We start from the raw sequence: 26,013 nt of genomic DNA on the forward strand, positions 1-26,013 counted from the left end.
CAGCTTTTAAAGAGTATTCCCGGGCTTCCCTGGTGGCGCAGTGGTTGAGAGTCCGCCTGCCGATGCAGGGGACACGGGTTCGTGCCCCGGTCTGGGAAGATCCCACATGCCGCGGAGCGGCTGGGCCCGTGAGCCATGGCCGCTGAGCCTGCGCGTCCGGAGCCTGTGCTCCACAACGGGAGAGGCCGCAACAGTGAGAGGCCCGCGTACCAAAAAAAAAAAAAAAAAAAAAAAGAGTATTCCCCCCACGCAGAGTGAGAAAACGTTGAATTTAAGCGGTAAAAATTGCCAGGTGGAATTTGTGCGCTTCTGCTGATCTCCCCGCCCCCGGCCCCGCCCACACACACACCTGTGCTATTCAGGATGGATCAGACAGTGCGGGAAGGGGAACTTTTTATTTACAGATCCGAGTGGTTAAAGCTGAATGCCCCAGTTTCTCAAAGGATAGCTAGAGGACACAGACCTTGTTTCGGGAAATAATTGACACCCATTCTAATAGAATTGGTCCAAGTCCGTTTTTCTCTTTCTCACCACTCAGATGAGCTAGTGCAAGCCTGCTGTTTGTAATGTGGAACTAACAACCACTCAGCTCAACTTTGGGGCTTAAAGACCCTAATAATAAACCCAGAAATCGTTGACACGAGGCTACTTACAGGTCTCTAATCCCTATAACCTTACAGGAAGTCAGAGTTGCTGCTGAGCTACACAACAGCACCTTTGTGCAAATTAGAAAAAGGGCCCCTCCAGACAGATGCAGCGCCAAACTGTATTGACTTCGTGAGTGGACTGAGGGGTAGATTTCAGCTGCCACTTTCCCCTTTGGCCTGGAACCCTTGTGCAGTGAAAACCCTGCACAACCACACATGGTGGCCCCACGGGAAATATTTAATATCAGTTATGAAGTTGGATTGTCAACTCCACCAGGGCGGAGGTGACATCTGTCTTGCTCACCGTATCCAGGCATCTCGTTCAGTGCCTGACCCAAGAGCTGCTGCTTAATTAAATATATGTTGGACAGATGAATGAAGGAAGGAAGGAAGATAGGGTTAATGGCTCACCAGGCTCAGATGTGCAAAGTCAGTGGCCTCGGAGAGTATGAACCAAGGGATATTCATGAGATTATCTTTGTCACCTATATCCTTCCATGGCCTTGAAAGCACAAATACTGCACGAGAAGACTCTGTTGCAAGTAGACCTATGGTACTCTGACTTTGAAAAAGGTATAAAGGGGCCCTTTCTGAAACTGTTGCATGAGGACTTTTATTAACAAATACGTATTTCTCGGCCCTAAGGCATGAAACTAAACAATTCTGATTCTCAGGGTGGTGTGGCCTAAAAATTCTCATGATAATTTTTTTTGGGGGGGGGGTTGAAAAGAGATCCAAGAATTCAGGAAAGAACCAGAAGAATCAGGTCCCCTAAGGTTCTACTTCCCAAGGTTCTTCTCCGTGTCTAAAGAAATCAATTAAAAACAAAGATGTCTTGTATGAAAACCAGGCACTACATGGCTGGTGCATGAGAAAAAGGTAGAGTCCCGCCTGCAAACATTTCAGGGTAGCCTCACGGAGTGGGGGGTTGGGGAACAGAGAAGAACATGAATGTGTGTTCTGACCAAGCACATTGCAGATGAGGGCTCAGGATTCTCAAGCCCTCAGGTGCTCCAGATGCTTGGCCAGTGTTTTCCAAAGCATCTTCCATGGAATTCTAACCCTATGGGATGCTTCTTGGAAACAGGTGCAACTGTCAAAAGGAACAACCTTCTTTGGATATTTACAATGAATATTAAACTATTTAGCATCCCTGCTCACTTCCTTTGTTTAACGTAGCACTTTCCAAACTCACTTGACCCCAGACAACCCACCCTTCCACTATACACACCTTTTAAATATCTGTTACTAATCAGCCAGGCTAGTCAGTTGCATAAAACATGCGTTTCAGTTCCGTGGAGAATTTGGGGGCTAAGCCTATTTTTCCCTGGGCTCAAGAGGGAGAAGTCCGCTGTTCAAGGGCCTCCAGACTGGTTTTCCATCTCCCTTTCAGGATGTCAGGCCCTGGAAGTCTGGGCTCCAATGTTTTGACAGCACATCTTAAATGTGTTTTGCTTTTGAGTGCCCAGCATAATTCGATGGTGATCATCATCACATTTTAAAAGAGAGATAGAGGAAACCAACAAGAGTCACTTGCCATTCTCCCATCCCTGGACTAGAAGTGACCATGTTCTTTAAACTCTTTTTTTTTTTTTTTGTGGTACACGGCCCTCTCACTGTTGTGGCCTTTCCCGTTGCGGACCATAGGCTCCGGACGCGCAGGCCCAGCGGCCATGGCTCACGGGCCCAGCCGCTCCGCGGCATGTGGGATCCTCCCAGACCGGGGCACGAACCCGGGTCCCCTGCATCGGCAGGCGGACTCTCAACCACTGTGCCACCAGGGAAGCCTGACCATGTTCTTTAAACTCTTCACCACCAGAGTGTCAGAGCCTGTGCAGCCCGGGGTCTTGCTCGGATCTCAGGAGTAGCCCCGTTAGGAGCCAGACACCTCCTTGTTGATGGAGGGCAACATTTCCTTCTGCTCCCCAGGTAAGTCCCCATGCCAGGGCTGCCCCCTTTCCTTCGTCTCAGGTGGAACAGAGAGGTGAGGATAGCAGAGGATGGAGACTGGCCCTGGCTGGGCTGCCGGAGCAAGCTGAATTATATTCACATTCCCAGTGAGTGTCAGGAGTGGAATGCAAGAAAGAGCCCCATCCCCCCACCCCATCTCCCCAGTCTCTCTCCAGTCCTCCTCTCTGCCTCCCCACCCGGGTCTATCCCAGGAAGCGTTGTCACTCCCAAGCTGACCCCTCCACCGGGGCCACCAGGCCTGCTGGGAGGATTCCAGGCAGTGACAGCTGCCTGCACCTCACAGGGCCCTGTCCGCCACCCCGCTTGCTCTCCTGGCAGCAGCCACTGTGATTGCTGGGGAGGGCAGGGGGCTTTGTGACCTAGCCGGACCTCCTACAGATGTAATGTCCTTTACTGAAATCATCTCCCTCCCACCATTTAATGAGGCTGAAATCAGAGAAAACCTGAAGCTGACAGAGGGGCTACATTCCCCAGAACCCACCACCTGCCGCCTTTTACAGGGAGCATTCTTCCCATCTCTCTCCTTTAAAAATGTTTTTAAAGTTTATTGAAGATCACTTTAATACATGGACATAGTTTATAAAGTCAAAAAGACCTATAAGGCTTATTTTTTAAACTGGTCCCCCTTGCTGACCCTGATCTTTTCCCCAGAGGCAGCCACCTTCAACTCTTTTAGCTGTCTCGAGTTTTCAGCTGTAGGCAACTTCTAATTGACTTCCACTAGAGAAAATGAGGATTTAGCTCTCTTACACACGCTCTCTCCCTTTCTCTCTCTCCCTCTCTCACCGCCCCCACCTCTCTCATACTTCCCCTCTGCTCATCTTCTCAATCTCATAGATTCTAGTTAAATCAATATGCAGTGCTTACTGTCCTATGCTTTATGTAAATATTGTTTGCCAAGACCACACAATGTACTATGATTACATTTTTGTACAATTTTGTGTTTCTCAGAGTTAGTAATTTTTCTGGTCACTTAGTTTTCTATGTAGCTAACTATATCTCCAAACTACATCATAACTATAAAATTCTTGTTTATATAATAAAAACCTCAGGAACCTATGAATTCCATGTTTTGCTTTGAGCCCTACACCCTGGGCCTGATTGCTGTGCTGAGCCTGGTGCACACCTGTGAGCCAAGCACACCTGTGGTCTGGGTCGTCTGGGGTAAGCTTTGCCTTTCTCCTGTGTTACATCTGCTCTTTCCTAGAGTCTCTGTTTTCTACTTTCTTGGTTTATGCTTTCTTTTTTTTTTTTTTTTGTTCTGTACGCGGGCCTCTCACTGCTGTGGCCTCTCCCGTTGCGGAGCACAGGCTCCAGATGCGCAGGCTCAGCGGCCATGGCTCATGGGCCCAGCCGCTCCGCAGCATGTGGGATCTTCCCGGACCGGGGCACGAGCCCGTGTCCCCTGCATCGGCAGGCGGACTCTCAACCACTGCGCCACCAGGGAAGCCCTACGCTTTTATTTTGATGGGGCACATCCTCTAGTAGCTTCTTGAGAAAGGGTACATGAGAGGAAAATTTGTTGAGACCTAGTACATCTGAAATGTATTTTGTCCACATTTAGACTTAATTGATAAAATTATTAATAAATTCTGGGCTGGGAATTTATTTTCCTTCGGGATTATGAAGGTTCTGCACTGTATCTTCTAATTTCCAGTGATGGTGTTAAAAAGTTCAGTACCTGATCACTGATCCTTTGAGTACGACATTCTCTCTCTGGAGCTTTTGATATGCTTCTGTGCTAGGCGCTCTGAAGGCTCTTTGGATCTGGAAACATATAGCTCTGGGAAACTGCTGTGCATAGTTTTTTTTTTTAATAACTTCCTCCCCTCTATTCTCTCTGTTCTTTTAGTCTTATTTTTGGATGTTAAACTTCATGGATTGTGGTAGACAGAATAACCTCCCCCCAACCCAATCCCTGAAACCTGTCAGTGTGTTATCTTATATGGCAAAAGGGACTTTGCCATGATGATTAAGTTAGGGATTTTGAGACAGAGAGAATACCCAGGATTATTCAGTTGGGCCCAGTATAATCATAAGGTCCCTATAAAAGGGAGGCAGAGGTGGGGGTCAAAGTCAGAAAAGGGAGATGTGGAGATGGAAGCAGAGGTCGGAGTGATGTGCTTTAAAGATGAAGGAAGGGACCACGTCAAGGAATGCAGGGGGCCTCTAGAAGCTGGAAGTGGCAAGGTAATGAATTCTTATCTCAGGTTTCCAAAAAGAACACAGCCCTGCGGGGACCATGATTTTAGCCAGGTGAGAACCATTCAGGACCTATGACCTCCAGAACTGTAAGAGAATAAATGTGTGTTGTTTTCAGTCACTAACTTTTCAGTTGTTACAGCAGCCGTAGGAAACCCATACAAAGGACTAAAAAGGACCTACTACGTGCCTGGGCACCACCCAACAGTTTGCATTCTTTAACTTCTTTGCTGGAGCTCTCCTGAGCCTTCAGATCAGGATGGGTCCCACATTGCAAACTCTCCTCTTGTGTTCATCTTAATTCTGATTAAATAGTGATGGCTATGATTATTCCTTAAGTGTCTCTCTACCCAGTAAGACCATAGGCATCATGAGGGCTGGGACTGTGGGTCGGTTCATTTTATTCACCACTTTGTCCCATAGATCTTAATAAATTTGTTCTGTGTGAATGACTAAATTAATTCAATGAATTCTATTGAGCAGTCCTCACAGCAACCCCTAAGTGGGAACCATTCTCCATTTCACAGATGAGGAAGCCGAGACCCACATGAGGCCCCATCCCATCACTTTTCCAAGGATGCGTGGATTAGGAGGGACAGGGCAGGATTTGAACCCAGCATTGTCCTTCTGTGCCCAATAGTCCAGCAGTGTAGCCCCTAAGCTAAAGATGTCCCCACAGACTGTCCGCCTCTGCCTCTCTGACCGTCCCTACCCCTAGCTGACTTCTGCCCAGCAACCCGACACTCTGGGGGAAGGAGCATCTTAATTAGGCCGCCCTGCAGCTGTTAAGGGAGCTGCCTGGTCCCTGATGGAGGCGGAGGTTTCAATGACGAATCCCGTGCTTAGCTGGGCTGGGGGCGAGGAGCTATAGGATTTGTCAAGTTGCTCTGGGATCCTTGGGAATGGGCAGCGTTCCAGAATCAGAGTGTCATCATCGTTATTATTGTTTTTATCTAATCTGTTCTTGAGAACAACCATTTTGAAACTGGGCAAAAATACAGCCTAATATATTTAAACATATATTTTTATTTTTGTCTAATTTAAAAATAAACGCATTGATGTACATTTTCCAAGTGCCTGCCTGCTGAATTCCTAATGTAATACAACATGACTCAGAGCTAAATTTAAAGAGAGAAGCACATATGTTTAATGCAGGCACCAACTTTCAATCTGAGGAGAAACAGAGTCAAAAGTATTTTTTTTAGCGTGTGAACGGACTGAGTGCACAGTGAATTATCTCCAAGCCATCTGGGAAGTCTGGTGTTTTTCAATGCCTTCACAACTCTAATTTTAAGCCGTTATTTGGCCTTTAAATAACAATATCTTTTCTTTCCATTGGAATTTGCACCAGATTCCGCATTTATTGCGCTATCGACTCCAAAAAGAGACCTATCTTTGAGAGTGAAAAGAGCAAAAGTTATTGAACGTATTACTCTGCAGATTGGCTCTGGGAAAAAAACAGCAGTCTGATAATTTGCAAATGAAGTTTGACATATTCTGGGACGGCATATTGCACTCACCACAAACAGCCTGGTTGTGCCCGGCGGGGAAAGCTTAATTAAAGCCCCCTTAACAGCATGTAACTCGAGGAAAAACACTTAGAGTGCACTGTAAATGACCTTCAAGTTGTTCCATGGGGTTCCCATTCATGAATGGTCTTGATTTTTACCTAGAAGAAAGACAGTACAATGTGATTATAGACTCTTAGCTCTAAGGGGGTTCTGGTCTACCCTACCAACCAGTGTCGGAATCCCCAGCATAGACTCCAGATAAATGCCCATTTATTTTCTACTTGAATACCTTTAGTCATTGGACTCACTGCCTTCCTGATTCTAGGAAGTCCTTTGCAATGTTAGGTTGAGATCTTCCTCCCTACAACTGGTTCTCATTATTGCCACTAGATTACACAGGAGTCTTCCCCATGGTTGACACAAAGGTAAGTTGAGGGTCACCATCACGACCTTCTTCCTGTTCTCATCTTCTCTGCTACAAATGAAGCACATCCAGCTCCTTTATGGAAAGAAGAGGACGCGACTTGGGTAGGTTCTCTCCAGTAAGAAATATCATAATTTTTTAGGAACCTGTCCATAGGGGAGAGGACAAAGGAGACAAAGGAGAAGATGTCTTGAACCTCTGTGAAGCCAGATTTGGCCAATATTTTGTTTATTTCATTTGAATCCCCAAACTTCTATTCCTTCCACAGCTTCTAGGTATGGTCTGTTTGGAGGTATGGACTTTGCTGAAAACCAGATTCTCATCAGTACAGAGGTTCTCAAAGGGAAAGGCCTAAAGACCACACCACTCAGTCAGAAGACCCCCCCAGACCTTCTGCTCCTACTGGTTCCCTCTCATCTTCCACCAGCAAACAACATGACAACAAACTCACCAGAATTAAAGTGAGATGAGCGAGATGACTCCAACAAAGACCTGATGGAATGCATCAACGTAACATTGATGTGTGGCCCAAGAGCTATTTTGTTCCACGGTAGATGTTTGCATGTGATCTTGTCTCCTGTGAATTCTCCTTTGCCTTCTCTTCTGCAGGGATGCCCTTCCCACAGGTATCCACCCAGCTCGATCCCTAACCTCACACCAGTTACCACTCAAAGCTCTCCTTATCAGACCAACATATAAGAACAGCTGCCTCCTCATTTCTCTGTCCATTCATCCTGCTTTATTTTCCCTCTGAACCGTTCTCACTACGTGACATATTATAGATATAGCTATTCTTTTTTACCATCTGATTCCCTTCACTAGAATGTAGGCTCTGTAAGGCAGGGACTGTATCTCACCGTGTACCCTGCTGAATCCCCTGGGCTTATAATATTTGATTAATCAATATTTATTGAATAAATGTTTGAGAATCAAGATGTGGATATCAATCTATGGATATCAATCCCAGAATATCCTTCAGACAGACTTGAGAATAGCCGGATTAGCTTGAACGTTACATCCTATGTGAGCCCTTTCTGCCTCCCAGATAAAGTGACTCTCCCTTCTATAAGTTCTTTTCAGATTCGGTGGTCACCATTCATATGGCCTTGATCTTAATAGCAGTTTGAATTTTAGCTGACTTGCATTCATATCTCTCCTGTTAAGAGCAGTACCCAGAGAGCTATCACTCAGCCAGATGCCGGCAATTGCCCGGGAAACACAAGGTATGAAAACGAATGGCATCCTCCTCCTCCCTCTGTTCTCTTTCATGGAAAGGCTTTGGAGATATTTTGGTTATGGTAGCTATTCATAATGAAAGCTTGTCATATCTAGTACAGATTGGGGTGCTGGTTAGCAGTTTGGGTGAGGTGTAGTATGATGAATATCTCAAAGAACTTTTACTATGTGCTCAGTTATGCTCACTACAATGTCAGGTATTATTCAGAATTAATTTGAAAAGCCCTTTTAAAACACAACCATAAAAAGACAAAGTTAAAAATGGATGAAGGATTTGAATAGACAGTTCTCCAAAGAAGATATACAAATGGCCAATAAGCATAAGAAAAGATGTTCAACATCATTAATCATCAGGGAAACGCAAATCAAAACCACGATGAGATTTCAGTTCACACCTACTAGGGTGGGCATAAGCAACAAGGCTGACATCGAAAAGTGTTGGTGAGGACGTGGAGAATGTAGAATGGTGCAGACACTACGGAAAACCCTGGCAGTTTCTCAAAAATTGAAAAAGAGTTAACATTTGACCCAGCAATTCTACTCCTAGATAAATATCCAAGAGAACTGAAAACATATACCTACACAATAACTTGTACACAGAAATATTATTCATAATAGCCAAAAAAGTGGAAACAACCCAAATGTCCATCAACTGTTTAATGGATAAACAAAAGGTGACATATGCATTCCTTTCTGCCACAAAAGAATGAAGTACTGATAAATGCTACAACATAGGCGAGCCTTGAAAACACTATGAGTGAAAAAGCCAGACACAAAAGACCATATATCATACGATTCCATTTCTATGAAATTTGCAGAGTAGGCAAGCCCATAGAGACAGAAAATAATGAGTGGTTTCCAGGGACTAAGGGGAGCAGAAAGTGTTCTGGAATTAGATAGTGGCGATGGTCGTACAACTTTGTGAATATGCTAAAAAAAAAAAACCTTTTAAAAGTGAATTTTAAGGTATGTGAATTCTATCTCAATGAAGCTGTTATTTTTTAAAAAGTTCTTTGCCTTTCAGTAACTGAACACTTAATAAAAGTGATTACTATAGTTAGCTCTTACATATTTTCAATTATGGAAAGAAAACACAAAAACCCACCCGAAAATCAAGTCGTTGAATAGAGTCAAATACCACGTAAACAGCCTTCAACTCAGCGCAGATAACACAAGCCGTCACATTTTGGGTGGAGAGAAAATGGAAGTCTCTTTCTTGGGGAAATTATACAGGAGGAGTAAAATGATTGTGGGCCATACCATGCTTTCTTCTTCCTTTCCAGCAACGACCGTCACAGTGGACAGTGTGCTGACTGCTTTTGGTGCCCAAGAAGCCACTTAGACCACTGATGTCTACCAGGCTGTCAACAGAACCAACAAATCCTTAAAAAAAAAAAAAAAAAAAAAAGACCTAGACTCTGAAAAACTCAAGGCGTGTTCAATACTCACATGATATCCCTAAGAAAACAAACTTTTCATTATGGAAAAATATCAAACAATATAATGAAACCCACAAACGCATCACCAGCTTCAACAATTATCAGCTGACAGTCAATCTTCTCTCACCCTTTCCCTCACTTACCTCTGTCCCCCCTATTATTGAGAAGCAAAGCTCGTATATTATATCGTCTTATCCAGAAGTAGCTCAGTGTGTCCCTCTAAAAGATGACCCTTAAAAAAACCCCACAAAATATGTTCAAATTTCCCTTACTGCCTTACAAACTTTTAAAGAAACAGTTCGCATAATGTCCTTTTTAATTGTTATCTCCATTCTCCATGGATACGTGAAAACATGAATAGCAATGACTACTATTTACAGCAGCAGCTATTTTGTGCCCGACAGTTTCCTGGGGGCTTTCCACATATTAACCAACATAATTCTTGCATCAGTCACACGGAACACCACCCGTGTCCCATCCCCCAGCTCAGGGAGATTAATTAACCTGACCAAGGGTCAAGCTGGCTGACCCAACCTCTGTTTCCCACTCATGATTCTCCCTGGCCTGCCTTTATTCTAGGGCTGTGCTGTTCAATAGTATAGCCACTAGCTACACGCAAAGAATTTCAAAGATTTAGTAGGCAAAAAAGTATGTAAACGATCTCATTAGTGATGTTTATATTAAAATGATCGTATCTTGGATATATTGGGTTAAGTAAAATCTATTGTTGAAATTTCACCTGGTTTGTCCTTAGTTTTTTCAATCGTGGTAAGATACATATAACATAAAGCTGACCATTTGACCATTTTTAAGTGTACAGTTCAGTAGCGTTAAGTACATTCACATTGTTGTGCAATGAATCTCCAGGACTCTTTCCATCTTGCAAAACTGAAACTTGGTCCCCATCAAACAACAACCCCCCATTTTCCTCTATCCCCAGCCCGGGGCAACCACTATTCTACTTTCTGTCTCTATGAATTCAATTATTTTATGTACCTCATATGAGAGAAATCATACAGTATTTATCTTTTTGTGACTGGTTTATTTCACTATCATAATGTCTTCAGGGTTCATCTATGTTGTGACATGTGTCAGAATTTCCTTCCTTTTAAAGGCTGAATAATAGTCCATTGTATGTACACACCATGTTTTGCTTATCCATTCATCTAATGGTGGACATTTGGGTATTTCCACCATTTGGCTATTGTGAATAGTGCTGCTATGAACATGGGTGTACAAATATCAAGACCCTATTTTTGATTCTTTTGAATATACACTCAGAGTGGAACTGCTAGATAATATAGCAGTTCTATTTTTAATTTTTTGAGGAACCTTCGTACTGTTTTCCATACTGCACCACTTTACCTTCCCACCAACAGCATACAAGTGTTCCAGTTTCTCCAAATCCTTGGCAAAATTTATTTTCTTTCATTCTTTTTTAAAATAGTAGCCATCCGAGTAGGTGTGAGGCTCTCTACCTTTTTTTACTATGACTAGTAGAAAATATGTGGCTCACATTATGTGTCTATTGGACAGCAGTGCTGGAAAAGAAAGATAAAACTTGATTTTCCAGCCTCCTTTGCAGGTAAAGGTAGCCATGTGACATCATTCTGGCCAACGAGGTGTGAGCGCAAGTCTGCTGCTGCCACTTCTGCTCCTTCCTCCTTCTTCCCGCCTGTAAGGCAGAGCTGGGACCCAGTTGTCTTGCAACCAAGAAGTGACAGAAATGAGGCTGAGGGTGCTGGGGCAGAGAGATGAAAGGCTGTGGGTCCCTGATGAGTCACTACATCAGCCCATAGGTACCTCTAGACCACTTACCACGTGAGACCAATAAGCCCTCCTCTCTTTAAACTACCTTTAGCTTTTTCTGTTATTGTTAGCTGCAGCCAAACACTTCTCTCATGGGATCACTCCTAAGTGGTACAGCTGGGACCTGAACATGTGTCTGTCTGTCCTCCCAGACCTGTGCTCCCTCTACCTCTGCCCCCTGTCCACTGCCTTCTAAGAATGGACTGGTGATACCAAGGAGGTGGAAACTGGTCTCCTGGTTCTCCTCTACACCTCTTATCCCCAAACAGGGAAAGTAATTTGCAGCCAAATGGTGAACAGACATCAACTGCAAGGAATGGGTTCACTTTACACACAAAAATTTACAAGTTAGGATGTCCACTGCTGTATTGTTTAAGGTAGAAAAGCCTAGATGGTCAACAATAGGGGATTCAAGAAATTCTGTAAACCATCGAATGGAATCCTTGCAATAAATAAAATGTTTTCGAAGACTATTTTATGATAGGGAAAGGTACTTAGGCTCTATTATAAAAAGTGGAGGTCAGAAAATAGTAAGCTTCCAGTTTTGTAAAATAATGTATAAGTGTGAATAGCCAGTATGTGGAGAGGTGGAAACATGCATAACTTTATCTTCTGATGTAGGCTTTGTCTACACCTTCCAAGATTTCAAAAGGAAGCGTGTATTTGTAATTAGGAAAAATAAAGCAACACATTAAAAAAAAATAAGACTTCATCGCCAAGGTGAATGGATCGTTTCTTTGTCGGGAATCTGATCTGCCTTCTTTGTGTTGTCTTTCCTGAGGCTTACCGAGAGCTGGAGGAGGGGACATGGAGCTGGAAGGGTATGTGACGGGGAGGAGGGGTGCTGAACGAGAGCTTCTGAGACAAAGATCCTCGCGCTGCTGCGGCTGTCCCACGTCTTGGCTTTCCCTGGGAGCCCACAAGCTCGGCATCTGCCCCCAGGTTCTGGGTGAGGGTTCCAGGGTTGGTAGCTTCTGGTGCTGGCCGTCCATGGTTCCTCTTAATTAAAATGCACCATCCACATAACACAGTAATGGAATCAGAAGGCAATTCCTCCCTCAAATGGGCTGCGGTCAAGCCCGCGCAAACAACTTGTGTTCTGTTCCACTTTGATTCAGCCTAATGTGTTGGTAAAAGGGTCCATTCCCGAGATGTTTTGTACTTAATTACGTACGAACATGGCAGAAAGCGGAGATCCCTAACAACACGCTCGTTGTTGATTAAGTGAGCATCCGAATGGGCAATCAATAATTTACTAAAATATTTAAAATACCTCCTGGCTTCCTGAGATGGGAAGAGTATGGCTCGCGTGTGGTCCTTTGTTGTCTGCTCTGCAGGTGCAGGTCCCCCTGGCTTCCTAGTCTCTCTGCCTCTAGGCTTGACCACTTCTGCAGCTAGAGAATGGACTTTCAAACACGGATCTAATCTCCACACATCACAGCTCCACTTAGAACTGTCTATTGAACTCTCTTACCTCTACCCCTCCCCCACCCCAACTGCACCCGATTAGCCCCTAGTCACCTCGGCAGGCTTCGCCCAGGCCTCCCCTCTGCAGGAGGACGCTGTGACCACCCTCTCTAAGGCCTCCAAAATTCTCCATTCAGGTCTCTTACCCCACATGTGAACCTCACTGCCTTTCATGTCCCGTTTGTGACTGTCTCCCCTGCTAGGCTGTGAGCGAACGCCATGGGGACAGGAATGTGCTCTATTTGGATCCTTATTTAATGCTTTCACTCAGTGGATGTCTCCAGGTAAATGAATGCGTTGGGAGTGCAGGAACCCTGGTGCGGTGCTTGTGATTGGCATTAAAGGCAAATGATTCTCTCCCTTTCCCCTCTCTTGAATTAATAAAAAGTTCCTCTAATCTTACACGCCTGATGGTTAGCTCTGGGGGCCATCCCACTTCCTTATTCTCTAGATGCAAGAACTAAGGTTCAGAAGGGTTAACTGAGAGACCCCAGTGGGGCCGAGCCTGGGCTGATTTCCTGACCTCCAGGAATCCTCTTTGTCCTTGGGACCACTTTGGTCACCATCATCACTGTTACCATCTTCATCATCACTGTGTCAAAATCATGAGAAGCAGGAAAAAAGAGGGAAACAGGAGTGGGGGTAGGTTCAGAAGAGACCAAAAGAGGATTCTTTACCAAACTTGCTTAACTTAATTATAGTAAACCTGGTCCTAAGCAATTTAAAAATGACTGATGCCCTGAGCCTTAAACAGATGAATGGGGAAGAACACATTATCTACTTCAAGATATTTTCAGTGATATTTATCAGGCTAGGCTGGGCCTGGTTTTATCATTGGCTCCCCAGGTGTTTAGCAAAATGTCGAGCATATTCATTATCTGTATTTGTTGAACGACTAACTGGAATGCCTACCGTGTCCCCAGCACCGTGTGCTGCCTCAGTGTAATCCTCAGGGCCACCTGCAAGGTCTTAGGCCTTGTGCCACATTGACCACGATAGGTGGCTCAGTTCCGCTGTGGCTTATCCAAGGAAAAGTTGGTTTTAAGTCTATCTGGTGACATTCCGCCCAGCCGTCCAATGCAGTGTTCTGCGTCTAGTGAATCCTTAGTAATTATTAATTGATGAGGGTGCTTTCTCAGTCTGAATGCTTAACACACGCTCTCTGAATATGATGGGAGTTGCAGCATATTTTAATTAAATCCAACTTTAATTTAACAACTTTAATCCTGATTGCTCATTCTAATACGCCTGAGCTGCTAGCACCAAGCTAATGGCTTGTTCGTTCTGGAAGGTATTCGTAGCAGGGTGCTGCCTTTTACCCAAACATAAGATCATAATAATTAAAATCTGATATGTCTCAAAATGAACTCTTTTGAAGTAATTTTTATCCCACAAACACACACAGATGCAAGCATATATGTGCCAACATTCTCAAGAATTTACAACACCTTAGAGAAACTCTGTCCATTCTTTTCCATAATGAAAAGATTTTTCTTGACGTGATGAAAGACTCCTTACTAGGTTCAGGGGAAATGTATATTTCCCCTGATCAATTTCTGAGTTTCCCAGAAGAGCAGAGCCCAAGAGAAACCCTGAAAACTAATGACGGTGGGAGCAGAGCGTATTTGTACTTTATTGCGCCAGTCAGAGTCTAAACCACTGAATCAGAGAATGAGACAAAGGAAAATCTAATTGTCTGTATGTGTGTGTGTCGGGGTGGGTGATAGGAGGAAGGCTGAGCAGGAAGGAGAGGTGGTATCTGAGTACACAAAGAGATGAAATAATTTGGAGAGAGGATCTAAGAAGCAAATATAACATATTGGGTTAACTCACTGCTTTCACAGAGCAAACATCTATTGTGCCCAAGGCATTGGAGACCTGATGGTTACAAGTTAGCTGCCAGCCATCCTCCCATGGTGTCTGCCTTAGAGCATGATTCTAACCAGAGGTTCATGCTTGGGCTTTAGTGGGGGCTGTGAACCCCCTGAAATTGTATGCAAAACTTCGTGTTTATAGATACACATGGGTGTGGGCAGAAATAGACTGGTACAGTTCCCACCCCACCATCCCCCCCCACCCCCGGGACAAAATATACAGCAGGAATCACACTCTCTAAGCCTCAGGTGAGTAAAAACGATAATGGAGTTAGCCTTCTCTACTCTTCCCCTAGAAAGAATGAATGAACTGAAGCCACAACCAAAACAAGCCAACAGACACGGATACTTTACTTTTGAAAAGTTAAAAAATATTTTCTACAGAAACCGTAAAAAAATAAAAACAACCCCCCTACACTACAAAGGAGATAAGAAAAGGCCATTAAAAATAGTGAATTATAGGGCTTCCCTGTTGGCGCAGCGGTTGAGAGTCCGCCTGCCGATGCAGGGGACACAGGTTCGAGCCCCGGTCCGGGAAAGTCTCACATGCAGCGGAGTAGCTGGGCCCGTGAGCCATGGCCGCTGAGGCTGCGCGTCTGGAGTCTGTGCTCTGTAACGGGAGAGGCCACAACAGTGAAAGGCCCGCGTACCGCAAAAAAAAAATAGTGAATTATAGCACACAGTTTACTGACAAGCTCTTGGCAACAGGGTCATGTCATTAGAGATAATTTGAATAGATCTCTTGCTAATCCTTTCTTGATTCTGTGCAAAGAATCTTCAAGTGGGGGATGGGAGCACACGTCACAGCCCCATCAGAAACTTTCTCAGCACATCCTCCTAACAGCTATGATCTTCTGAGTGATTATTATATACTGAACCATATTTCAAAAGCTTTGCCTGCAAGGTGTTATAAATCCCAAAGCTATTTTATAAGAAAAGGTATTATTACTAGACCTATTTTACAGATGGGAAAACTGAGGCTCAGTGAGGCTCAGTGACTTGTTTAAAATTCCACACCTAGAAGTTTCCTGCTATCTCTACCCTTTCTCCTTAGGAAACACTGTAAATGGCCACACTAGAAAAGTGAGGTATATGTCAGAAAATGAAAGCAACTCTATAAACCCAAGACAATAAAACACCTTTCTTTCTTATGGGACTACTAATTCATTTTAATGGTATTTAAATTTAAATACTCATGGAGAGCAACATCAGAGCCCAGTGTTTGAGCAGAATTTATCTTTAGTGTTCCAGAGCTAGAGAATTTTAATTGAGGGGGTGTGAGGGGAGTGAGGTTGGAGAAGAGTGGCAGAATGATTAAGGAAGTGGGCTTGAGATAAACTACAGAATTTTAAAATCCTGGTCCGCACAGCCTGGTAGAACTGAAGGCTTTTCTTGCCACCTAGATCGTGTTTACACCTTCCATGCCCCTTATCGATGGCCACTGAAAACAAAATATTTTGAAAGAATTTCAGACTTACAATTGCAAGAATAGTACAAATAATTTCTGTATACTCCTCATCCGGTTTCCACAACTGTTAGTATTTTACCACATTTGCTTTATCCTTCTCTCTCTAAATAAACATATCCATACTATTTTCTTTTTTATGCAGACATAACAATGCTCTTTTATGCCCTTCAGGGTGTATTTCCCCCCAAACAAGGATATCCTCTTCCATAACCACAATACGATGAACAAAATCATGACATCATCACCTATAAAATACTATGAACTAATTTACAAAACTTATTCAGATTTCACCAATTGTCTCAATCGGGTCAGCAAAAGAAAATCCCAGATTATAGGATGCATTTTTTTTTTTTTTTTTGTGGTACATGGGCCTCTCACCGTTGTGGCCTCTCCCGTTGCAGAGCACCGGCTCCAGACGCGGAGGCTCAGCGGCCATGGCTCACGGGCCCAGCCACTCCGCGGCACGTGGGATCCTCCCAGACCGGGGCACAAACCCGCGTCCCCTGCGTCAGCAGGCAGACTCTCAACCACTGCGCCACCAGGGAAGCTCCATGGGATGCCTTCTTTAGTCTCCTTTAATTTGGGGCTGCTCCTCCATCCTTCTCGGTCTTTCGTGACACAAGTGTTTTGTGAGAAAGTATAGGTCAATAGTTATTTTGTCTAACGTCTTTGAGTTTGTCAGATGTCAGTTTTTTTGGTTTTTTTTTTTAGAGACAAGCACAAATTTATTTGACGGGTTTTAGAGGTGTTAACTGAGAGAGCTGACCATGCCAATTCATTATTCTGGAGAATATCTAACGGATTACACTCTTGGTTTCTCAAGGAAACATGGAAGCCATTCACTCGGTTGTTAAGCTCTTTCACTCACCTGTGATTTTTTTTAACAACTTTATTGAAGTATAATTGCTTTACAATGTTGTGTTAGTTTCTGCTTTATAACAAAGTGAATCAGCTATACGTATACATATATCCCCATATCTCCTCTCTCTTGCGTCTCCCTTCCACCCTCCCTATCCCACACCTCTAGGTGGTCACAAAGCACTGAGCTGACCTCCTTGTGCTATGTAGCTGTTTCCCACTAGCTATCTATTTTACATTTGGTAGTGTATATATGTCAATGCTACTCTCTCACTTCGTCCCAGCTTACACTTCCCCCTCCCTGTGTCCTCAAGTCCATTCTCTACATCTGCGTCTTTATTCCTGCCCTGCCCCTAGGTTCATCAGAACCATTTTTTTTATATTCCATATATATGTGTTTGCATACAGTATTTGTTTTTCTCTTTCAGATGTCAGTTATTTTGTCCAATGTCTTTGAGTTTGTCAGATGTCCTGATCAGACTCAGGTTTTGCATTTTTGGCAGGAATATCACAGAAGTCATGTTGTGCTCTCCTCAGTGGATCATATCAGGGGGTGGTTTGTCCTACACTGGTGACGTTGACCTTGATCTCTTTTAAGGGTAGTGTCAGCCAGGTTTCTCCACTATGAAGTCACTATTACCTATTACCTTTACATTACTGAATTAAATTCTTTCATGGTAAAATATACATAACATAAATTACCATTTTAACCATTTTAAGTATTCAGTTCTGTAGCATTAAGTGCATTCACACTGCTTTGCTACCGCCACCACCATCCATGGAACTTTTTCGTCTTCCCCAATTGAAACTCTGTTCCCTCTAAACACTGATTCCCCATCCCCACTCACATGGAGCCTGGCATCCACCATTCTACTCTCTGTTTCTATGAATTTGACTCTTCTAGGTACCTCATATAAGTGAAATCATACAGTATTTATCCTTTTCTGTCCGACTTATTTCACTTAGTATAATGTCTTTAAGGTTCACACATGTTGTAGCATGTGTCAGAATTTCCTTCCTTGTTTTTTAAAAATATTTATTTATTTGGCTGTGCTGGATCTTCGCTGTGGCATGTGGGATCTTTAGTTGTGGCATGTGGGATCTAGTTCCCTGACCAGGGATCAAACCCTGGTGCCCGGCATTGGGAGTGCTGACGGAGTCAACCCCTGGACCAACAGGGAAGTCCCAGAATTTCCTTCCTTTTTAAGGGTGAATAAATATTCCCTTGTATGTATATGTTGCATGTTGTTTATGAATTCATCCCACGATGGACATTTGGGTTGCTTCCACATTTTGGCTCTTGTAGATAATGCTGCTGTGAACGTGGGTATACAAATATCTGTTCCAGACCCTGCTTTTCCTTCTTTTAAGTATGCAACTGGAACTGAAATTGCTGGATCATTATTTTTCCCTTCTTAATTAGCAAATTTCTTGTGGAATGATACGTTGAGACTATGTAACTATGCTATTACTCCTCACACGTTCACCCACTAGCATCCTTCAATTCCTATCTGAATCAGTTATTAATCTAACGGTTGCCAAATGGTAATTTTCTTTCCATCGTTTCTTCTACATTTATTAGTTGGCATTCTACTGTAGGGAAGAAATTTCCCTTCTCCCCTACTGATTTACGAATTTGGAAGCATTTTATTCAACCCTTTACACCACGGACACCTTAACGCTCTGAGCAATTCTTTTCCATATGACTCCCAAGAGTGCAAGTTTGGGGAAGTGAGGGAACTTTCTGTATTTCCTTGTCACCATTAGGAAAGCCGAGCGTGCAGCTCGACTGCCCCAGATCCAGGGGATCACTTTCCTGCTCACGCATGTTTAAAGTGGAAACCCTCTCTGGGACAGGGCTCTGAGGAATCACCTGGGCCGCCTCGCCCCGCGAGAACTACATTTCCCAGAGTCCTTCGAGGGCTTGCGTCATCAGCGAGCGCGGCTTTTTGCTCGTTGGTTTTGGAGGGCCCGCTGTGGCGGCGGCAACATGGCGGACGTGTTAAGTGTCGGCGTGAACCTGGAAGCCTTTGCCCAGGCCATCAGTGCCATCCAGGCGCTGCGCTCCAGCGTGAGCAGGGTGTTCGACTGCCTGAAGGATGGCATGCGCAACAAGGAGACGCTGGAGGGCCGGGAGAAGGCCTTCATTGCGCACTTCCAGGACAACTTGCATTCGGTCAACCGGGACCTCAAGTAGGTACCGGCTGAAGGGGCCGGGGACCTCCCACCCTGTCCCGACCCCGCGCGAGTCTTTTCAGTCAGGGGCTGCTGTCCATTTTTCTTGCTCTCTTGCTCCCCCTCCCTCCTCTCCAAGCCTCTACCTGCCCCTCAGGGCCACCTCATCCTCCACCCCCGCTTTCTCGTCTCCCTTCTCTTGGCCTCCAGGTCCTGGCTGTCTCCCTCCGCCCTGGACCTCCTCAGTGGTCCTTCCATTTCTCACTGGGGGACGTGCTCTCCCCAGGAACTTACACTCCTCATCTCAGCTCGGCAGGGTTCTCACCTGTGGGCCCGCTGGGCCCCACCATGTCTGATAAAATAGTACCAAACAGGACCTGCTCAGCGCTGACCCAAAGCCAAGTGCACGCCATCTGATTGGCCCCAGGTTTTCGTCCCTGAACCTGGAATTCATCAGTTCCACTCTAACCCACCCCCAAACACGACAAAATAGGCTTTGTTCTTTCTTCCCCTACCCCTTCCGAAACCACCTGATCAGTACTTTCACTCCCACTCTCACTGTTCCTCTTAAGTTTCTGTCTCTAGAGAGACCTAATCTCGGCCTTAACCAGCTTAATCACTTCTGCTTACACCTCCCCCCGCCCCCCAACAAATATTAATTTGTGGTCTTTTAGGGTTAAGGATTGTATATTTCTCTCTTACAAGTCACCTTCTTCTACTTTGTAAGTGGAATTAAGTGAGAGGATGTTTGTAAAATGCCTGGCACATAGTAGGCCCTTTTTAATTGGTTACGTCCTGGACTTGCCTTCCCCTGCTTATGAGAGTCAGTCCTTTCCAGGAGGGTTAGAATTGCAGGATTTTTTGCCTTTTACCTCTCAGAACTGACCTTAGCAGGGGAAGGCATTGGGTGAGCTAGTCATCCTATAATTTCTGGAGTGGCTGGGTTTTTTGTTTTGTTTTGGTTTTTTCCCGTCTCAACTTGGTCCCCTTAGTAACCAGATGGAAGGAGGAGGTAGGATGGAAGAGGAGGTGGTGACCAAATGATGGGAGCCTCTTGTTATTTATTTATTTATTTTCCTCTAAGTAGCTGCCATTCTTGTTTTGGGGGAAAGCCAGGAAGTCACACACCCCTCCTCAACTCCCACACCCACTTGCTGTTCTCTGGTGCAGTGCCCGTTAATACTTTCCCTGCTTGAGGGGATGCGCTGGTGGTTCTTTCCTCTCGACCGTCTCCTCTTCGATTGGCTTCCCTTGGTAATATGCAGGATGGTGTAACCCTTCACCATTGTAGAAAGCTTAAGAATGTTGACGTCACCCCTTTGCCTTCTTAAATCTTTAGACAGCAGTACCAAGAAGAAGGTGGCTGAAGATTCCAGAATGAACGTGGCATGAGAATCTGTTCCTACAAAGCCTTTGTTGACACTTTGAGACTGGCCTGTCGTGCTTCTGGAATGTGCTTTTTTTTTTTTGGCGGGACGCGGGCCTCTCACTGCTGTGGCCCCTCCCGTTGTGGAGCACAGGCTCCGGACGCGCAGGCTCAGAGGCCATGGCTCACGGGGCCCAGCTGCTCCGCGGCGTGTGGGATCTTCCCGGACCGGGGCACGAACCCGTGTCCCCTGCATCGGTAGGCGGGCTCTCAACCACTGCGCCACCAGGGAAGCCCTGGAACGTGCTTTTGCTGTTGGCTCCCTTTCCCAAGCTGCTCTAGAGGTTTTTATTTTGCTAGACTGAAGCATGTTTCTTTGACACAGCCCCTCGGTGGTGTCTTCCCATTCCGTTTGTTTATTTTATCTCTTCTTTGGTTTTTTTTTTGTTTTTTTTTTGTGGTACGCGGGCCTCTCACCGTTGTGGCCTCTCCCGTTGCGGAGCACAGGCTCCGGATGTGCAGGCTCAGTGGCCATGGCTCACGGGCCCAACTGCTCCGCGGCATGTGGGATCCTCCCGGACCGGGACATGAACCCGCATCCCCTGCTTCGGCAGGCGGACTCTCAACCACTGCGCCACCAGGGAAGCCCTCTTCTTTGTTTTGTTAAGTTCTAACATCTGTGAAGCACCATGTACAAATCTATCTCTGTGTGAATGGTAAATAATCATCATTTATTCAGGTACTTGCTGTTCTGCCAAAGGTACTGATCTGTACGTGGGTCTGAAAACTCTTAGTGAGAAGCAGTGTTATATTGCGTTTCAAAACTTCAGAAAGTGTCCTCTCCCCCCACACCTCAGAGAATGATTCGAGTTGTTCAAGGCTGATTTTAGGAGGCTTACTGATTTCATCGCTCTTAACCCTTGTTCTCCTTTAGCATGGCGCCAGAGAGCTCAGTTGCAAAACAAGATCAGCCCCCAGTTAGGGGTTGTCTCAAGTGGCCCTAGTCTTCTTAACCTTTCAGAAAGTATTTCTACTTAAGAGACCTTTGATGGGCGGTTTGAAGAACAGCCGTTGACCAATGTGGTTGGCTTAGCACTGGAGTTTCAGTGGACCCGGGTTTATTTGCTGTATCTGTTTACTTTTCAGTGAGCTGGAACGGCTGAGCAACTTGGTCGGCAAGCCTTCTGAGAACCATCCTCTCCATAACAGCGGGCTGTTGAGTCTGGATCCCGTGCAGGACAAAACCCCTCTCTACAGTCAGCTCCTTCAGGCATATAAGTGGTCAAACAAGGTAAGGGGGACATGTCAGACATGGAGCTAATATAGGAAAAAACAAGTTTTCTTACATTTCATAAGGGCAGAGAGTGAGGGTTTTTCTTTCCTTTTTTGTTCTGATTCAGCATCGGGTTACAGAGTTGGAAGTTTCAGGCTTCCCTCTGAAGTCTTTGAGGATTGTTCAGAGTCAGGTGCGTTTAACCTGGTTGCTGGGTGTAGGGAGCAGCTTTTATGAACGCCATGAAATCACATGCAGAATGGTGTGTGTGTGTGTGTGTGTGTGTGTGTGTGTGTGTGTGTGTGTGTGTGTGTGTGTGTGTGTGTGTGTGTGTGTGTGTGTGTGTGTGTGTGTGTGTGTGTGTGTGTGTGTGTGTGTGTGTGTGCAGCCACTCACATGGTTTATGTTGCTTGGCCTGTTCTCCCCATTGTTAATGGAAGAGCATCACTAGAGTTTGGTAGATTACTGTCTCTCTCTCCCCACCCCCCGCACCGTGCCACGCGGCCTGCGAGATCTTAGTTCCCCAACTAGGGATCGAACCCAAGCGTGGAGTCTTAACCACCGGACCCCCAGAGAAGTCCCCATCTCTCTTTTTTTTTCTTCATCTTTTTTTTTTTTAATTGAAGTATAGTTGATTTACAATATCGTGTTAGTTTCAGGTGTACAGCACAGCGATTCAGTGATACGTATATGTGTGTGTGTGTGTGTGTGTGTGTGTGTGTATTCTTCTTCAGATTCTCTCCCTTACATGTTATTACAAACTATTGAGTATAGTTCCCTGTGCTATAAAGTAGATAACCAGCAGTAGGTCCTTGCTGGTTATTTATTTTATACGTAGTAGTGTGTATACTATGTATAAAATAAATAACCTCCTAATGCTCTCTTTGCTCTAATTACTCTACACCCGTCTGAGGGAGATTGTTCTAAACGCTCTCCCTGGAATTTGCTCTTCATGGTTTCCTGCAGTAGGCAGGCCCGTGGCGTAGACCTTAGGACGGCTGTAAAGGAAAAGTAAGCTGCAGTGTAAAAATAACAGGAGCAATTAGGCTCAGAAGCCTGGAAACAGTCTGTTTACTAACAAGTTCCTCTTGTTCGGGCGCTGTGGGTTATTGTGTTGTGTTTGGTTTTGTTGCTGCTGAGAGAAAGCTAGAATATATGGAACATCTTGGGAAGCTTTTCTCATTAGACTGCTACCTCCCTGGAGATAATAGTTCTTACGGTTACTGATTGTGAACTGCTCTGCCCCCTCCAGTTATCCGTCATCCTTTTCCTCTTTCCTGTGGTTCTTTTCCCTCTCAGGTCTTAAGTGACAGGTGAGCCTTGACAGTGTTTCCAGTGTGTAGAATTTTTCCTTTGAATTTGTCTGGAAGAGGATTTAACATTCTTCGGTTTGCAGTGGAACCTTGAACCTGGGATGCGTGCATTTAACCTATAAGGCTTGTCCTCCAAGCTCTGGGCTGCTGTTGACAGAGACCCGCTTCAGTCTCGAGGATCAGGGTGCCCAGGCGGTATGGGGATCTGTCACTCTCCTGCCCTGTCTACGCCTGCTTCCCAGTGTTGGCCTGATATCTCCCAGTGGTGGAAAAGACGCACTGGCAGCTGCTGTAGGTTTGCGTGGTCCTTCTACCAGGTGATCTCCAGGTGTCCACACCAGACCCTGAAAACGGATTCTGGCCCTGTTTGGTAGGTGGCCCCTACCTACCCAGACAGCTCATTGAGTTCAGGGGGTGGGATTCTCTGCCCAGTGCAGATCAGCTAAAGCACAGGAATGGGGGCTGCTTGGAATTAGATAGAGGCAGGAGAGGACGCAGGGCAGACAAGAAATTAGAGATGTCTGTTGCAGTTGCCAGGGCCAGACATGAGACTGTTCTGGCCCTACGCAGATAGCCCTGCCCTCTCAGGGTTTTCTGTTTGAGCATCCTTATTTCCCCAGGGGCACGCTTGGACATCCTAACGTGAGTTTACCTGGTGATTGGGTGGGATCTGATCTGTAGGTGACTTATTTCTGGTTGGACTCCTGGTAGAAAGTCTTGCTTTTTGGCGTTTGGACGTGGAAGCTGTGTTCATGTATCACGTGGGTAATGTTCTTGGAATAGGCTTGAGGGATGGACACTTCATTGGTGGGAAGATTTCGGCTGATCTCGAAACCATGAGTGCGTGGGACTCAGTGGAAGCGACTGGTTTTAACTTGAAGTGATGACTCTTAACTTTTGAATGAAGGTACTTTTAATTGTTTGCTGAATTTATTAGAGTATAAAAATAGAAGACCCTGTCCCTGCCCCCCACCCTTGCCCTCAGGTGGAAAAGAGGATGTGTTAAGGAAAAGAAATATTATGTATGTGGAAATTCTTGTCCTGGAGATGCTACAGCTTAAAACTAGATGTAGAAATGTATCACAGATTTTAGGTCCCATATGAGCAGTGTGAGTGGTAGAGGGGTTCAGTCATGTCCTGGCCTGCTGCGTGCCTCTAAAGTAACTGCTGTTCCGCCAGCTTCCGAGTGCCCCAGCAGAGAGGGGCTTTTGGAGTCTTAAAACATTAACTGGCAAAATAAAGAGAATGTTTAAGAGATGTTTAGCTTACCCCCTTATTTTATAGCCAAGCAGACCAAGGCCAAGTGAACCAACCTACTCATGGCTTCATAGCTAGACTAGAATTTGCCTTTCCTGATGTAGGTCAGTGTTCTTTCCTCTAAAACTTGATGCTTTCATCAGGTTTGGCTTAAGGTTTTGACTATAGCAAACATTTCTCCCCCTTTTAACCTTCATCACAGGAGCAATTCATATGTTATATTTTATTCATAAACTGGTATCACATTTTACTCATTTTTAGTGGTTTACTGAAGGATGGAGATGGCAAATACATGGGACATGGTCCTGAAACTGTCACTCCTGTCCAGCGCAGACATCACTAACCACCCTCTGTATTCTTTCCTGCTAAGGCCACCTCTGGGCTCACAACTCTGTCCTGGGGCTAGGCAGCCCCTGCCAATTATTCAGAGGTGGGCTACAGGGGAAACGTTTTTTATTTCTGTTATGGTAGATAGTGTCCTATTTGACTATTGCTTATTTATACCTTACCTTACTCTGGAAGGGATTTAAGATCTATTATACAAATACTGTACTTCAAACCTTGAAAGGAAAGAGGAAAACAAGGGTAAGGATGCCTTATGTACATTTCTTTAATAAACTCAAGAAGTAGCCCCAAGAAACAAGCCAGTATTCTTATTTCCAGCTGGGGATATGGAAGCAGCAATGATATGTGTTTATCATGCCTCTCTTACAAATGAAAAGAGCTTTTTAATGGCAAAAGCTTTCATCATTCTTCATTTTGCCCTCGACAAGTTTAAACCAGAAAGTGCATTAATATGTTAGGTGAAGTTTAGGGTAACTTGCCAGTGTCAGCTTTCTGCACTGTTGGCTAAGAATTGAAGGAAGTGTGGGAAAGGCTTTGATACCACCCATTATGTGATGAACTTTCTATTTTATGTGCCATTGGCCAGAGAAGTCTCATTCACGCTTACTAATTATTTTCTTTAGGGGATTGTGTAATTTTTGTAAAGTCAGTCAGAATGTTAATTACATGGTAGTTGGCATAATTGTTAGGATAACACATTTAAAAATTAACCTAAAAAAATAAAAATTAATCTAATCTAATGAAATGATGTCAAATTGCTGGGAGCAGCACTTTTCCCGTGCTGAATTGGGGAAAGAATTTAGCTTTCAACTCTCGTGCACCTATAGAGTATTGTTCTGTAGAGAGATGACAAGCTCTCGACGACGGCAAAAAATAATTGACGTCAACGCGGTCCTTGCTGTAAGATAGTGAATGTGAACATAATGAGGAAAGAGAATCACTTAAATGCCCCCCAAAGCCTTAATCATCATGACTTGGGGTCAGGCGCTGTTCTGGACTGTTCTTATTACGTTCAGATATGCTGAGAGTTAGGCTGAACTATTCTCAAGGCCCCTGTCCGAAGGTTTCCAGTGTCCTGTCTCCAGGCTTTGATTTCCGGCTTTGACTTTCTGCATTTGTTTATGTCAGGAGGCTGCTTGTGTATTTGCCTGAAAAGGGGGCGAAGACTTCAGCCTTTTCCTGGTGATGTCTCAAGCAGCAAAGACCCCAGAAGTGTCGCTTTCTCCCCGGGTTGGGAAATGGGCCCTGAGGAAGGGGCTGGCGCTGCCTTTTCTTTGTTTTTGCGTGCTTAATTTTCCACTTTTATTAGAGAAAGAGCAAATTTCGATTCCAAGGGTATTCAGTTGGAAAGGCTGAAGGCATTTGCTCCACTCTACCT

At 44.8% G+C, this 26,013-nt stretch overlaps 1 protein-coding gene across 3 annotated transcripts in view; it reads left to right on the forward strand.

Moving 5' to 3' along the window:
- Positions 1-18,883: 18,883 nt before the first annotated feature.
- Positions 18,884-26,013, forward strand: part of MED27 (mediator complex subunit 27) — a 199,184-nt gene continuing 192,054 nt past the window's right edge. For all 3 annotated transcript variants that reach the window (XR_009541446.1, XM_060153990.1, XM_060153991.1), the window contains exons 1-2: positions 18,884-19,099; positions 21,594-21,738. Coding sequence is in view for 2 of the 3 variants with exons in the window: in XM_060153990.1 (XP_060009973.1) it covers positions 18,897-19,099; positions 21,594-21,738 (348 nt within the window). In the remaining variant the exon portion in view is untranslated. The remainder of the gene's footprint in view (positions 19,100-21,593; positions 21,739-26,013) is intronic.

Source organism: Lagenorhynchus albirostris, chromosome 7 (assembly GCF_949774975.1).
Source record: "Lagenorhynchus albirostris chromosome 7, mLagAlb1.1, whole genome shotgun sequence".
Lineage (NCBI taxonomy): Eukaryota > Metazoa > Chordata > Mammalia > Artiodactyla > Delphinidae > Lagenorhynchus > Lagenorhynchus albirostris.